The sequence below is a fragment of the Larimichthys crocea genome, chromosome XII (genome assembly GCF_000972845.2).
Source record: "Larimichthys crocea isolate SSNF chromosome XII, L_crocea_2.0, whole genome shotgun sequence".
Classification (NCBI taxonomy): Eukaryota; Metazoa; Chordata; class Actinopteri; family Sciaenidae; genus Larimichthys; species Larimichthys crocea.
The window spans coordinates 6,243,954-6,259,949 of record NC_040022.1 but is presented as its reverse complement, the minus strand read 5'-3'; the positions used below and the strand labels follow the sequence as shown (position 1 = coordinate 6,259,949).

At 40.0% G+C, this 15,996-nt stretch overlaps 1 protein-coding gene across 5 annotated transcripts in view; it reads right to left on the bottom strand.

Annotated features, from left to right (window-relative positions):
- The window catches only part of asic2 (acid-sensing (proton-gated) ion channel 2), a 342,968-nt gene that overhangs the window by 18,541 nt on the left and 308,431 nt on the right, over positions 1-15,996 (bottom strand). For all 5 annotated transcript variants that reach the window (XM_027284957.1, XM_027284954.1, XM_027284956.1 and 2 more), the window contains one exon: positions 7,348-7,498. In XM_027284957.1, the coding sequence (XP_027140758.1) occupies positions 7,348-7,498 (151 nt within the window). The remainder of the gene's footprint in view (positions 1-7,347; positions 7,499-15,996) is intronic.

The window sequence follows — 15,996 nt, the reverse complement described above, 5'->3', positions numbered from 1 at the left end:
CTCATGTCCTGTGTACTGAAGGTCTTGGACTGTGTATGCGACTAAAAAGTCTGATGTCCTTTAGGTCTCAACCTACACACTTGTCCTTTTTTTAATCTGTGCACTGTACCATTTGGAGGCTATTCGCTTTGTGTGTATTAACACACAGGGAAAGGGAACTGCAGTGCAACAATCTGCTAAACTAAAAACTAATTAAACAATCAATCTGCTGCTATAACAGCCTCTACTCTTCTGCCAGAGTTTCCAGGATTTGAGAACCTGACTGTCCTCACCCTGCTCCCAAGAGCATAACTGATGTTGGGTAATAAGGCCTGGCTCACAGTCATCCCAAAGACGTCCACATACTTTTGGCTATAGTGTTATCCAGTCCTCTAGGGCCAAATCAAGCTACACCTTACTGAGCGTCATATTCATAAACTATAATAAAAATACTCAAAGCAAAGCAGACTAAACCAGGCTTATGCTTTATATGAATGCCGCCTCAATCAATGGTATGTCACAAAGCCATTCTTGTCAAATGTCTTACCTATTTTCCCATTTTTAAACTTCACTCTCTGTGCATTTTGCAATTTATCAATTTGTTCTTCCCAAAGTCCAACATGGGCCAGGAAAGAAAGCTTTTAGGTTTTCTGGCACAAGCTACAGACTGATCTTAAACTTCAAAATATATTAGTCTGTGTGCATGTTTTATCTGCTCTGACATTTTAATGTTCTCAAATCTGTTTCCTGGCGAATCACTGTTGAAACTCTGCGCAGTTGCTACTCAGGTTTAGTTTGTCAGATAGAATTATATATCAGATTGAATCATATGTCTATTATTATCATGAGGCTAGATGAAATAAAACCAAATCAAGTACAATAATCAAGTAGTAAATGTATTCAATTTAATTTTAATTGTTTTAATTAACCCGACAAAATTGGATTCAATCACACTTGATCACACTGTGATTAAACCAGTCACGTTTTTATAGAGCTGGCTTTGTCACGTTGAAATAAAACCATAAAAACATGTATATATCTTTGTATGCAGCAGCATTAAATGTTTCCTTAATTAGAACTAAGTGTCCAAACCAAACCATGAAAAACTAAAAGTATATTTGTCATTTAATGACTATCAGTGATCATAATTTGTCATAAAGTTTAGTGTCAACGTGGCATGTAAAAGAAAAACACAATGTACCCAGCCAGCTATATGTCTTTATAATAGCTGTTGAACCATTGCTCCATTAGCAGCCATAGCACAGCTTGATTCTCAGATAATTAGCCGCTGTTGTCCAAAAACGATCAAAAACACATAAAAGAGCCATACTGTTGTACTGGGTGAGATATTCTTTCATTACAACGAGCACTAAACAGTGTAAACAAGGAACTGCAACCCTGAGCCTGCACAGTGACGTCTGCACAACATAAATATAGAGACACTAAGTACATTAGTGTTTACTGAGATAAAGAAATATGTTGTAAAGTGCTACTGTGTGACTCTTTAGTGTGTTTTAATAGCACTTGTACGATGATGGAGTTCTGTAGCAAGGAGATATACATAGATGATATATAGATGAGTGGTGTATTCAATAGTAGCATCGCAAATCTTAGCTGGTTTTGGTTTTTGTCAGGGTAAAATAATGAAAAGATTTAAAAAAAAAATCAACTTCATCTCTTAATAATATGCCATCGTCTGTAGTTACATCTTTCAACAGTGCTTTGCTGCTTGATAATCACTGTTTCAAATGACCCTTCCCTGTTGTATCTATTTGTTCAGCTGTTGTGTGTTGTGTGTCATTTGTCAACCAAAGCACTTGCTACGACATAAACCTCCACTTACTAATCTACTGGAGGGATATATATTAATTAATATATTAATGAGCAAAGAATACTAGGCAACTTAAGGACAGCCATGAGTTGACCTCAAGCTGAAACATGGCATTTTCTGAACCATCATCAGCTGAATTTAAATAGAACTTTTATCAACAGAGGTGACATTCAAGATGAATAAACAGATGGCCAGATGATGTGAAATGCTACGTTTTTAATTAACTGCATTTAACTGCAAATGAATATGTGATTTACACTCAGAACAATGTGACATAACACAGGAACAAAAAACAGGACAAGGACAACTCACATAAAAGATGCTAAGATCTTCTCATAAAGAACCGGACTGCAAGTTGGGACAGATCAAAATTATATTAATTATATTTGACTCTTAAGATCCAACTCTGTCAAGGCCTATATCTGAGTGGGTGTGTTACCAGCTCTGATCATGTGGTGCTCCATTATCATGGCAGGAAAGAAAAAGTGTTTTGTTGGGGTAACTTTACCTCGCTACTAAAGGTGGGTGTATGCCGGAAACAAACTAGTTTGTCCAATCTGTCGTACGACCATGTTGGAAAGCAAGGGTGTTATTAGCTGCACTTTCAAACAATGGAAGGGTAAAAAGCAGGCTGTACCAAAGAGACTTGAAACACAATAACCATTTACATATGTTCACATAATCGTTTCCCGGAAGGCACTCTGGTGTGCAAACAGAAAGTGACAGATGCCTTGAGAGAGACATTTAAACGTAATTTACTTTAGCACTTCTGCACTCCTGGAATTGTAGAAAATGTCAGAAAACCGGAGGGTTTAGCCACTGTTTGACCCTATAAGATACGTACTCACTACTTAACCACCACTGTATGATGTATCATGTTGCTGCCAATGTTGGTGTTGTGGGTCTGGGTCTAATAATCTTTGGTTCTATTTCAGACTGGTTCTGACTGTCCTCAGATGTATTACGGATTAGGGTTCGTCCTTTGAAAATACATTTCTGCAGTTCAGCAGGTTTTTTATGGGCCTGTTTTGGATCAGGTCCAAAATTCTGGACCCCGAAGCCCTTTGGTCCAGACACACAAGGCACTGGGTGTTCTAAAAGAAATAAAACCATGTGTGAAATTCACATTAGGACTGTTACTTTCAATTATTTATCGGATTAAACAATTCATCTTTTGTCCATTAAATGTCATAAAACAGCAAAAACTACCAATCACACTTTCCTAAAGCCTGCAGTGATGTCTTCAGATGACATTCAATCCCTTATTGCATCATTTGCTCAAAATATGACTCCATTGTCTAACCTATTCATTGACTATTTGTTTAAGCACTATTTCCCATCCAAATTCACCGCATTATACCCACCTGCTATGCTCGAAGCAGATGACCAAACAGATGCTTATGCAAATGTGTACAGTGTACAGAGTAAACAGTGATGCTACAAACATAAAGATCATTGAATAAAGCGGTCAGTCACCCTATAGACAAATCCTGCGTTGTTGTAAAATAACAATGATCTCTTGCTGAAAGTGGAAATTAAATATTTGATTTGCACACTGCTTCTGCATGCCTGAAGAAACAATAAAAAAAGTGTTTGTGTCTGAGAGATCAGAGCCGACGGGGTTCGCTGTGCTTGTTTGTGCTCCAGTCAGGTCAGCTCTCCATATCAAAAGATGATCAAGAGGATCGTGGCTAACGATGTTAGTCGTATCTGGCCACGGCTTCGGAAGAATCAAAGATATCTCCATAGATTTGTAGTTACTACGTATTTCATCACCACTATCACACGCATTTGCCTTCAAATGACTCAACAAGGTAAGGAAGGTCGACTAAATAAAGATGTTGTCTGCAGTGATACATAGGAGTAAGGGGAAGAAGGCAGCTGGTTGATGCAGACATATATACAACATCGTTATAATCAAGTACAGGCAGGAAAGTGGCTGATATTAGAAGCTTCCGAGCTCTGAGAGAAAACATGATTTGTTTCTGTAATAAAAACCGAGCTTCACCCTTAATTTTGATATCAAATTTTTGCCATGGTCCACCACTTTGGTCCAGGTTTGTATAGACATTCGTGCTCCCCAGATGATGAATCCTACAGACTTTTGGATGGATTTCCACAACAATTGGTGCAGATGCAAAATCATAATCTGACCAAATACTTACAAAGTTAATCTCCATTCATCTCAGCCGCAGTTAGTATTTTGCATGCTAACTAAAATGCTAAACTAAGGTGGTGAATATGTTATACATTATGTTATTGTGAGCAGCTCAAAAGCAGAACTGTGCCTAACTACAGCCTCTAGTGTAGCTTAAACTCTTTCTTTGTCTTGTTTTATGTAGAATAATGTTGGAGCCACAGTAAGATTGGTCATTGTAATGTATTTAATGTATCAAGTGCATTTGCTGTGTCTATGAGTGAGGCTCACAGAGGCACCATAGGGGTCTTTTGGGGATTGACAAAAGAGAGTGTGCTCATCATGCAGGAGATGTAACATGCCTGCAGCATGGAGCCACATTGTGCTGATGAGCTTAAATGTAAATGCTGTGTGTCACTCATCATACTGCAGCTGAAACTCACCAACATCAGGATGAATTAAAAATACATGATTTTATATTATTTAAATGGCCAGTTAATACATGTAGCCACTTAGAAACTTGTGTGCTGCACAATGACAGCTCTCTGTTTCCAGAAGTAAAAGCACTAAGAACATCACACTGACCAAACACCACAAAGAGAAGTGACATAAGAAGGAAACATAAAAGGATCAAGGACTTCCTCCTTGCACTTTGCACTTGGTTTTTAGTTGTCACCTGTTGTTGAACAAACATCCTTCTGGTCCTTCTTCCCGGCTTGTTTTTTCTTCTTTTTACACAAAGAGCGCAGACGCATGGTGAGATTTTAGCACTGCACTCAAATGCCTGTCAGGCTTTACTCGCCTGTTTGCCACATAAAATGGGAGCTAAGATCTGGGATGATGGATGGCACAGTGATGGAGAAAAGAAAAACACAAGGAGACATAGAACTCAGACTCAGACAGATACAAAACCAAGTGAGCAACAGGGAGCAATTAAAACATTTTTTTTTCAGAGATTCAATAATTCAATAATTCTGTTCATATCTCTGACATTCTGCATCTCTCCATCAATGATTCTGTTAAAAATAGACATAGTGGGTGAGTACTGTATAATGTAACTGGTTGCCTGGGAACTCTGAAATGTCAGATATTCAACTTTGGTTTCTGTACATGAGAGCCGTGATGTGATGATTTGTATGATTTGTTTTTTAAAAAATAGATGTGAGTGTGCATATAAGAAGACAGAACTCGAAAGTCAGTCTTTCACAGGCTCTGATGAGTTTGAAAGGCTTTTCCCCGTTCTGCAAACATTTTGTAGCCTCCGCTGCTGAGTAAACAGACTATTTTGATCAAGGCTGCTTGACGGATTCGACATTGAAGAGTCCTGTTTCGAAGCAGAAACGTCAGATGACTTTTTAAAAAGGTCAGCGTGTGGCAGGAGTTGAACTAATTATCTAAAAATGAAAGATTTGACAGTTTGGAGTTTGCACAGATGCGAAAACCAATTTTTAAATAACAACATAAAGTTTGTCAGCATCCATGTGATGGGAGCTTCTTTTAATTACTTTTATGTAACTACTCGAAGCATTTCTGAAATTAGTAAGCACAAAAACAAGAAGCTCATGTTCAGGATCGAAGCTCAGAGAGGGCAACATGTTTTCACGGAGATGTTCTCCATCTGAGCACGCCATCTATGTAATTGAAAACTGTACATACTGTACATCAACATATTTATGGTCTACTTGAGAAAATATGTTCTGGACAGCCACAGTATGGATGGATGTAACAGACGGACACATACATTTATTATTTTCATCACCGAGCAGTTTGGTCAGCAGCACGGTGAGGGAGAAAGCTGGGTATCCAGGCAACTGGCCATCTGTTTTCTCCCTAACTCAAATTTACTGTATATCAGTCTTGCTCATTTTTTTTTTTATGTTTGTCCATCATGATGAAGTGAGGAGGAGACACAGCAGGGTGCTAATAGAACCCCAGAGACTGACTGCTGGCCTCCGGATGATGGACAATAAGAAAAGACACGGGAGGGGAAAAGGTGTTGGGGTTGGCCTGAAAAAAAAAAGGTAATTGGTGGGAGGACATGAGGAAAGGGTCCCTGGGCAGTGTGTGCCCATCATGTCTGCACAGCGTAGGGACTTAGTTCAGTTAAGGAGACACGGCTACACTTGCTGAGACTGACTCAGCTCATCTGGGCTAATTAAACCACGCAGGGCTAAACAAGGGCACTGGAAACTGGTGCCTGCTGGGAGACGGAACTCCACATGCTGTCAGTGTGGTGGATGAAGTACAGCCTGCTCAAACGGAAATAAAACCGAGAGGAGCTCAGGACAGGGAGCTGAGGGACTGGCTGTCTATAGAATAGAAGGAGTATTGATAGAAGGCTGACTTTTTTATGATGGATCTTCTTTAAGTTGAGCCCAGAGTAAATAATGTCCATCTGCTGGGCTGCTCGCAGCTTGGATAGCTGCTGTGGGAACTCCCCTGTCTGTCCTTCCATTGGTTCAGACGTGAGTAGGCCAGTCAATGAGCTTCACCGTGGAACCACTTAGGCGGCAAGTCTCCCTAAAAACCTAAATCTGAACCACTAACGAGACCTCCAACACACACATCAATATGGAGGATAACATTAAGCTGCAGTACTTTATAATAAAGATTCTCAAAGAGGCTCTGGTGCTTGACTTGAAAGGGCTTTGAGTATGCATTATGATCACAGAGAGGTCTATGTGCTCTAAAAAAGAAAAAAAACACAGGCAGTCAGAGCTGGAGCAGCGGCTGACAATGTCTTGAGTACTTTGTTAAGAGTCTTTCTGAGAGGGAACACGCAGCAGAAAAATCTTGATGTCCACAGCGTAACAAGAAGTGCTTCAGGTGACATAAAAAAAAAGGTGTCAGTGCTTTAAAAAATCAGCGTTTCAGTGGCTGTGTGGGCAAATCCATCCGTAGGAAGGACACTACCACAGGGAATAGTCATGAAAAAGAGTGTTAGAGTCCTTTGACATAACAATTATTAACCATTGCAGTGACTTTAAGTATATGTATTATATCCAGGAAGAGATGTGTAGCTGTTTGAAGGCCTGATCATTTCAATCTCACACATTTCTGGAGAGTTATTTGATTTCAAATTTAATAAGAATTTCTGGGTGTGAAACTGTCCCTAAAGTGATTTCATCAGGAGGACAATGAATCATTTCTGCGTTAATTATGCCTAAATTAAATAAAGTAAATTAAAAAATACTTGTTGCCCAAAGGACCGTAATCAGGGAAATAAAATTTTAAATACTTTTCATCACAGTCTCAAATTCACTTTGGGGTTGTGATATGATTGTATTTTTTCAGTTTTAATATACTTTTTTTCTTTGCTTCTTTGGCAAAAAAGAACAGAACAGTTTGGAAGAAGGTGGTGGTGATGGTGGTGGTGGGAGTTGGAGACTGTCATAACTACCTGTGTCCCCCCAGACTGGCAGGTACTCATCCTGCTGGATGTCCAGCATGATCTCCAGGCCGTTTCCCGTCCCTCCCTTCATTGTGGTGCGAAGCGTCTTCCCCTCCTCTGCAGCGTTGAACATGTAACACTTCCCGTACCTAGTGAACACCTGAGAGGAGGCACACACACACACACACACACACACACACACACACACACACAGAGAGAGGATGAGTGATGACTCGTTAACACAGACACACACGCTGCAAAGATAACACAGCAGTACACACGCTTGCTAATTGTACATAAATGGAGCCAATTTACTACCATGCAGGAGATGTTGTTTTTTAAGCCAAGAGCATCAATTTGGAAATCAAATGCATGATGATGAGCTGCAGTGTGTTCTCTCACATTAGAGTTTGATGTAGCACATCATCAGTTAAACATTTTCCATCTGTGTCCGGTACTTATGCATTTAACCTCTTTTATTTACACTCATCCCTGCATGCCCGTATTATTATTATTATTATTACTGCTGTCACTTTGCATGTAAAATGTACTACACATGTTCTAGGACATGTTTTTGTGGGTAAAATGTGAAATTCTTTGGGTTTTTCTTAGATGTCTACATGTTCTGACAAATATATGACAGAAGAGAGTGTCAGAATTAAGTTATTTATATCAAATAGTTAAAAAAAGAGAAGATTTTTATCAACCTCACAGCTCCCACCATTCTTGACCATGAATGTGCAGATATGATTAACATTTATGACTAACGATTTTACGAAACTGAAGTCAAAATGAGCATCTTTTACAACTCGCTAGCTGAACTGCATCAGTTGCATTCATAGGGTTAAAGTCATTTATGTGTGGTCACACTGGCTGTGATGGTTGTATATATTTTACTTTTTTCCCTCAGAATAATGGTCGATGTCTTTGATGACTCCCTCAAGGCTACAGCTGTTATTGTGGAGTGTCTGTCTCTGTGGAGAACAGGTCTGGCATTAAATGAAGGCTCCCAGAGAGGCACTCTCCTTCATTCTCACATACCTTTCTTTGTGAGGGAGCCTTCAGCTTTTGTATTGTGCACAGCTCTTATTAGGTAAAGCAACTTTAGATACCAACAAAATGAGCAACTGGTCAGAACACCAGAGGCAATTTCCCGAGTTATCACTTAAGAGCTGAGACAACCCTGCCATTACCAGCTCCAAATTCGACAAGCTCAATCAGAAACTTCCGATTCCTTCAATGTGTGTGTGTTAGTGTTAGTGTGTGTGTGTGTGTTAACAATGCGCACACTCTAGAGGTGCTGTATGCGGAGAACGATTTCTTCCTCCACTTACCACCACCAATTCACTAAGAGCCACTAAATAGCTTCAAGGCATTTATGAATAATAGATTGCGTTAAAATTGCAGAGTGCAGCTTATTTGAGAGGTGTGTGCGTTAGCGTGTGTAACAGACGCATACATGTAAATGAGACTGTACTTGTGAGGTCTCCATTCATGAATAGTAATCACCATAACAACCAGCTTTGTTCCTACAATGACTGATTGGAAGGAAGTGATTGATGGGAGCCAACAGCAGTGATACCCTCTGGACAGCTATGAGCTAAATTAAAATTTAAACATCAATATTATGTTCTCAGACTCCAATCTATGACATATGTTGTTAATTGCTAGAGGAAATAAAAACTTTTGATTTATTTGAACAACTTCATTACACCTTGTATCAACATGCAATCCACGGCTGCTATTTGATCTGAAAGGGGAAAAAGATGCAAATGTCAAAATGTAAATGTATGCAGAACACGATGGCAGACCTGGCTCGCAGTCTGATCGGATGTTAGTTTCATCTAAAAATTTGGACCAAATTCTTAAGAAAGGTGCCAACAAGTTGACCGATCCACTAACTCCTCCTGCTTTCACAAGCTGTGCATCAAAAAGCTGTAGAGCTGCAGAAAAAAGGGTCCACCCAGCAGTGTGACGAGCCTCTCGCAGTAAGATGTAATGTTAACAAATTTAGCAACAAATTTAAAGTTAGCCTGTCGTGTGACCTTTACTCTGCACGTCACAACAAACCCTCAAGAGTATCCACACATCGCTTCAACGTTCGCCTAATCTGCATGTCAAGATCACAGTGTTGGCAGAATAGAGATGAGAACACTCATTAACAACAACTCTCATGAACCACATGACATCCAGATGGAGAACATTTCCAAGAACTACTTTTAACAACTGACTTTTAAATACAGTGAATGCAGATCTGTGATATATCCAAATTAATAATATAGCAGTGCATGAAATAGAAAGCAGATGTTGCAGCTTTACGCCCGAGATATAACATACCCTACAATAACACAACCATCAAGAGTTGATCCATTATGAGAAATTATGAATGTCTTTTATCGAATATGATTTTAACAGAGTACAGAATTGTTGGTCCCGGCTGTCTTAAATGTGACAGAATTGTCGATTATGATGATTATAGTTATGTGTTTTGAAAGATCAAGAAGCACTCCAGTTGACAAAAACACTACCAACCTTATTTTTTTTGTCTGTGGTCCAAGAAAACTACTCTTTACCATCTAGATCATTAATAATCTCTGCTACTACTGCTTCTCTAAATTTCATCCCTTGATTGGAGCGGTTACAATTTTTGAGGCCAAGGAAATAACACTTCACTTTTGAAGTACTGAAATCAGAACTGCTGTTTACCGCTCATGTTTTATGTTACTGAAAAAGACAACAAAAATAGAAGGCAAAGTGCACCACAGAAAGCAGATTTTTCAGAGCTGGATTAGATGGATTTTTCATTTCATGCTCCTCCTCCTCCTTTATTGACACTGGCCTTCTCATGGATGGTTTACCGACATGATTGATCGACTAGCTAATACCATACTGCCACAGAGGTGCCGCGGATCGGACGAATGTGAAGTACCACATTACAGGTTCATTCACCTATGCTAAACAGAGGTGCTCCTGACAGATATGTATCTGCACAAAATAAATGACACACATGGAGTGCCGGAGCGAAGTGAAGAGGGCAACAGATAAATATTCATGGAACATCACTCCTGGTTTGCAGGTACAAGATGTGGCACGGTGTAGAGAAGAGGTACACCTTGGATGTTTTATGTAATGGTGCAACACTTATCTCCCTCGTCTGCTGATGCCTGGGAATCAAACCACAAGTTTACTGCACAGAAACCAGCTTCATTAGCAGAAACTTTGTGTTGACATGGTCCACATAACCTTGACTTCTCCCGAAAGAAATGTAATGATGCCTGTGATGAACTTCATTTACGCAGCCGTCCTAACCCCCCAGAGATTGAAGAGTTCAATTTAACCCTCGCTGGGTAATTGGTCGAAGATTGTAGCATTAAGCGTAATTACCCAACAGTCATTTGCTATTCCATTATATATTTGTGCGTGTATGTGTGTGATGCAAGCATAGATTGGACTCAATATTCCTCAACTTTCTTTTCTAAACAACTAGCTCCCGAGAGTCGACTGTCAACATCTCCCTCACCCTTGGCTTTCTTATATAGGGAAGAATAGCTTCCAAGGGGACACTGCTCACCCCTCTTTCACATCTTTTGTCAAGACTGATGATGTTTGACAGACAGGACCAGGGCTGGGTCAACATCCCATTAGACCTCAGACAGACACAAAAGGCTCCTCTTCAGCCACTAGATGACATAGACAGTAACAAAACCTTGACAGTGGGGTTCTGTTATTTTGCAAATCCGCCCCGCTGACCCTGCCTCTGTCTCTCCCTCTTTCTTACTTCCCTCCTGATCTGCCGCCTCAGGTGGAGCTGTCAGATGGGAGAAGGTAATGAGTCCTCAAACCTGTCCAGAAATGCAGAATAGCCCAGGAAAGTCTGCTTTGCCTGAAGAATGGGTATAGTACTGTAAAAGCCTTTTCCATTCTTATTTACCAAGTAAAATAGCACGTGTGAAAAACCAAATAGATAATATTGACTATCACTGTCTGGGTTGCGAACTGTGTCCCACGTGTCATCTCTATCAATGAAGGAGAAGGTTGCCTGTAAAAAAAACAAAGCCATGATAACTTGTGCTTGGGTTGCACTCGATCAATGCCAGTGGGTCAATACAGATTTCCACCTATAATTAGACTGATGTGCACACAACCTGCTCTAATATGAGGTATGACCCCTTCTTTTGTTAAAGCTGCACTCGTCTATTTTTACGCAAACAACTGCTCAAATTACGTACTGTTAAAGGTTTCGATTGTAGTGGCAAATGCACAAAGAAAAAAGTAATGGAGAATTTTACATCCTTTCAGCTCATTGTTTTGGTTTTTATGTCATTGTTTGGTTTATCGTTATCATTCTCATCTGCGTTTTCAGCAGCGTATGGAATGGAAAAGCTAAAATACAACCCACTGTAAGTTTTCTGCTGGGAAATGGGACAAAGTTAGTGACCAACTTCATTTAACAGCTAAAAAGCCAGATATTGCACTCAGGAACTGGTGGAGACCAAAACAGAGTTGAGCATTAATCAATGACGATATCAGATTTTCACCACACCATTACAGTGACCAACAAAATTCCCAACGTTATGGCAATATCTAACAAATGTACACTAGCCTATAAAAAGACTGTGAAGCACATAGTGAAAACGATGTGGTGCTGGACTATTTACATGATATTCTCCTATGTGTATTATTAACATGGTATCAATATTAATTTATTTTTTAAGTCATCATCAACACTGCTTTTGTTGCGACATCCCTTAATGTAATAATTTATCATGTTGTGTTCTCAGCTTGTTCTGCTGCCATCCCTTTGTTAAAAGAGAGAAAAAATACATAAATGCTGCTTTAACCTCTCCTGCTCTATGACCGTGAAATATAACAAAAACTTTGAATTAAGGAGTCCTGCTCCTGTCTCTTCTCGTTGTTGCTGTTCATTTTTGAACACTGTCTTGCATAAAATGTCAGTGGAGTCAAACTCACTTGCTGCCAGTATCACATTATTTTCCCCCTTTTTTCCAAGCCAGAGGTCTGAGAGCCAACCTGCAAGCGAGAGCACGCTCAGCTATGCTGCCAATTAAAATGCCTTTTGACCAACAAAACGTGTCTGATTAGTATTCACAGCTGCAAGTGTGAATGTCTGAAAGCGTCGAGCTGCAAACATGCCATGACCTCGCCTGTTTGCAGTGTATTGCCTCCCACTGAGTAGAAGTCAAAAGTGATGTGGCCATTAGTGTATATTCCTGCCATGATGAAAGGTCAGTTGTTAGCACCAACCACCCACAAAAAGATTATTTAAACATTTTTAACATACATATGTGTGCACCAATGGTAAAAAGTACAACAATTCATAAAATTGTGTAAGCTCTTCATGTTGGACCCCTACCACTCTGAATTAATCTTGCTTTCCTGCATACAATCCTATTTTGTTATCAGTGCTTTGCAAATGGTTGGCTGACGTGATGCCAAAAGACTGGCAGCTTACTGCTCCAGAAAAGGGGAGGCTATCTTTCCTTTATTTCGTGCTCCCATTCCCACTGGCCTCTTATTTATCTCCTTCTGTCCGTGCCATCTAAGCCATCAAAATACCCTGAAGTGCACCACTGTATTTATTTATTTAAATGCAACTTTTAATGTTACTGACACAGCAAAGTTGTATCTACCAGAAGAAAGAGCATATCTTCTATGTTGGCTTCTGTTCAAGCATCCTTTTTCATCATTTGTGCTGATTCAGGGATGCAGGCGGACCTTTTTCTGTTCAAATCGATACACAGAAAGACCAGATGATGAGTACATTGCATTTGTAATATTATGGCCAGTTTGAGATTGGACGTGGCTTCCTGAAGAGCTTGTTCATCAGGTCGTGCGTGCTGACTTTGCTATATCTTTCTGCCAGTTGTGTTGTTTATGCACCATTATAAAACACAGACACTCCTTTCAACAAAACTACTGTATGAGAAACGTTCCTGAGATCTGTATTCATTTTTTTTTTTTTTTTTTGCTGGATGACATTCCACTGTCACCCCTCTTGTATTTTCCCATTACAGAATAAGCAGATAATAGCACACTTCTCTTGCTCATCCTATTTGCTTTGCTGGCAGGCAGGACGTAAAGTGAAAAGCACTGAGGAGTAAATTGAAATGTTAAACATAACAGTCACCCAACAAGTTTTATCAGTTCCGAGTTTCAAGGTTACGCCGTTTTCGCACAAGCTGTCTGATTGTGATTGGGTGTTATTGTTTGACAAATCAATATCCATTATGGGAGAATTTAGCAGGCGTTTTATGATAAAACCAAAGCAGAGAAGAAGAGAGCTTGAGGGGTTAGGAGAAAAAAAAGAGGGGCCTTTTATCCTCCAGGCTTACTGAGAGAAGAAGAGAGGAGTAAAGTTTATGAAAAAGGTCTTTGAGTTGCAAGGTGTGCACTTTCTACCGCTGCTGAGAGGTGGTTGTACTGCTACGGGGATAAATAATGCAGAGGGCTGCTGCGTTAGCGACAGGGTTGGCACTGAGTATAGGAAAGGAGGGGTTTAAGCGCACACACACACACACACACACACACACACACACACACACAGAGCTGGCTCACTCATCATTATGGCTTTATGCACGCCACTCCACTACCTGCATGCCAAGCTAGCTTCCCATGCAACTTAAACACTCTCACATCAAACCAAACATATTTCATGTCGCATTAAACACATTCTGAGTTTTTATGGAACGTATTAATCATTCCACCCTACCATGCCAGTCAATAATATTTCATTTTACAAGGCAGCACATGCAGCAATAAGACACCAAGGATTTCAGTCACTGCTGCCAACATGGTATTCATGAACAGGGAACAGGGAGGGCTGAAGAGAAAGAGGGCGCGAGAGAGATAAAAATGCGAGGAGGGAAATAGAGAAAGTGAGAAACTAATCAGGTATCAAAAGATAAACACTCCTCTTGAAATGAGGAGGTGAATTAAATCCCTGTGTCTGAACTCTGACCTGAGTTGTTGTCTTCGATGTGGAGTGTGTGTTGAAGAATTCCTTGGCTTAATGGAATTTACAAGAGGGTGGTCGTAGAGACAGAGAGGCTTTCACCTCTGCTGGGAGCAACTGATCGATATCATGCTGGTTTTCGATGGGCTCACGGTGATTTCTTATCTGATTCACCAGCATCTGAGACTCCTCGTCATCAAACACTGTTCATCTTTTGCCCTTTAAATATCCTTTATAACAGCAGCAATTGAACTTGAAAGTGTGCCTGCTTTTAAGGATCTGGCTCTTGTTTCATGTCAGAACCATTATGAAGATTTAGGTTGTGGATCCTGTTAACCAAAGAGCATGCAGCAGAAGCTGGGAGGATCAGGACGGACAAGCTCTAACAAGAGTGTTGCAGTGTAATCCATCATCATATACTGAGGCTCCTGGCTGGCCAATACATAAAGGCCATACTATCACTTTTAATACTGCCTTAAAGGAAGGAAAATGCAATTGTATGCTATTTTCCCCAAGTCACATGGGAACATTGATCAAAAAATACACATATATATACATCATGCCTGTGCAGAGCTGGAGTCAAGATGTGGTTAATCTGTTTTAAACTGGAGGCAGGAAAAAAACATCTAGCCTGGTCGATATTATTGTCTCTTTCAGTGCTGTAGATCAGAGTGTGTACAGGAAATAAGTGGGGGGTCAACACTAAGGTCACACATTGGGACAAGGTTTGACTTCGTTAGTAGGGGTATACCAATCAAAAATGTTCTGTACCAATTGTCTTTTGATCCAGGATTCTGTGACACGAACAACTGAGCTTGCAGGCCGTTGAGACTTATTGAATGTAACTGATAGCAGAAATACTGAATTTTCATTTTAATAACTGAACATGGATTAGTCATGCCATGATACCTGATCCATTCAGTCTCCACAGCAGTGATGCCAATACTGATATGGGATATTGGAACAGTCCACTGGTAAGACACACTAGGGGCATGCCTGGAGAGACCACAGTGGACATGATCCCACACTGAAATGATTAACAAATGATATTTAATTTGATGTTTTGGACTCTATGCCAGACACCAATTTTACTATTAAATGAATTCTGGGCTGTGTATATCAAGAGAAAAACAGTTCAAAGCCAAAAAAGCCAACCAGCTAGATACTACCACCACCTCCAGCCTCAGGGGAGGACATAGAGTCCCATCTTGTAGCTACTGGTGAATCAAACCCGATCAGGGAAGCAGACTCATGAGGGATTATCAGGAACAACCTCACATAAAACCTTAGGTGAAAGTTGATCCATGGAACAGTTTATACGTGACTGAGCACAATGTTTTGGTTTTAGTCTCTGTTGCACAATGGTACCAAACTTGGCAACCACACTGTGACAAAAAAATACTTTAGGCCGACTGGAAGTCATTGCTTGCTGTTTGCCAAGAAATAGTTCCAACTCATAACTCCTACTATTTCTGTTTATGTAAAGATAAACAAATGAGACAAAACATGCTAATTAGGCAACTAGAGGCAGTAAGAGTTGTACTTTTTTTTCCTTTCTATTTTTAACATTATTGCACTCTTGGTAAGAAAGTAAATACACATATTTGCCAAAATGTGCTATTCTTTAAAGTCAAAAGTCACCTCTAGCTTGAAAATCTTCCTTTAGGTGTCAATCGTTTTTTTTG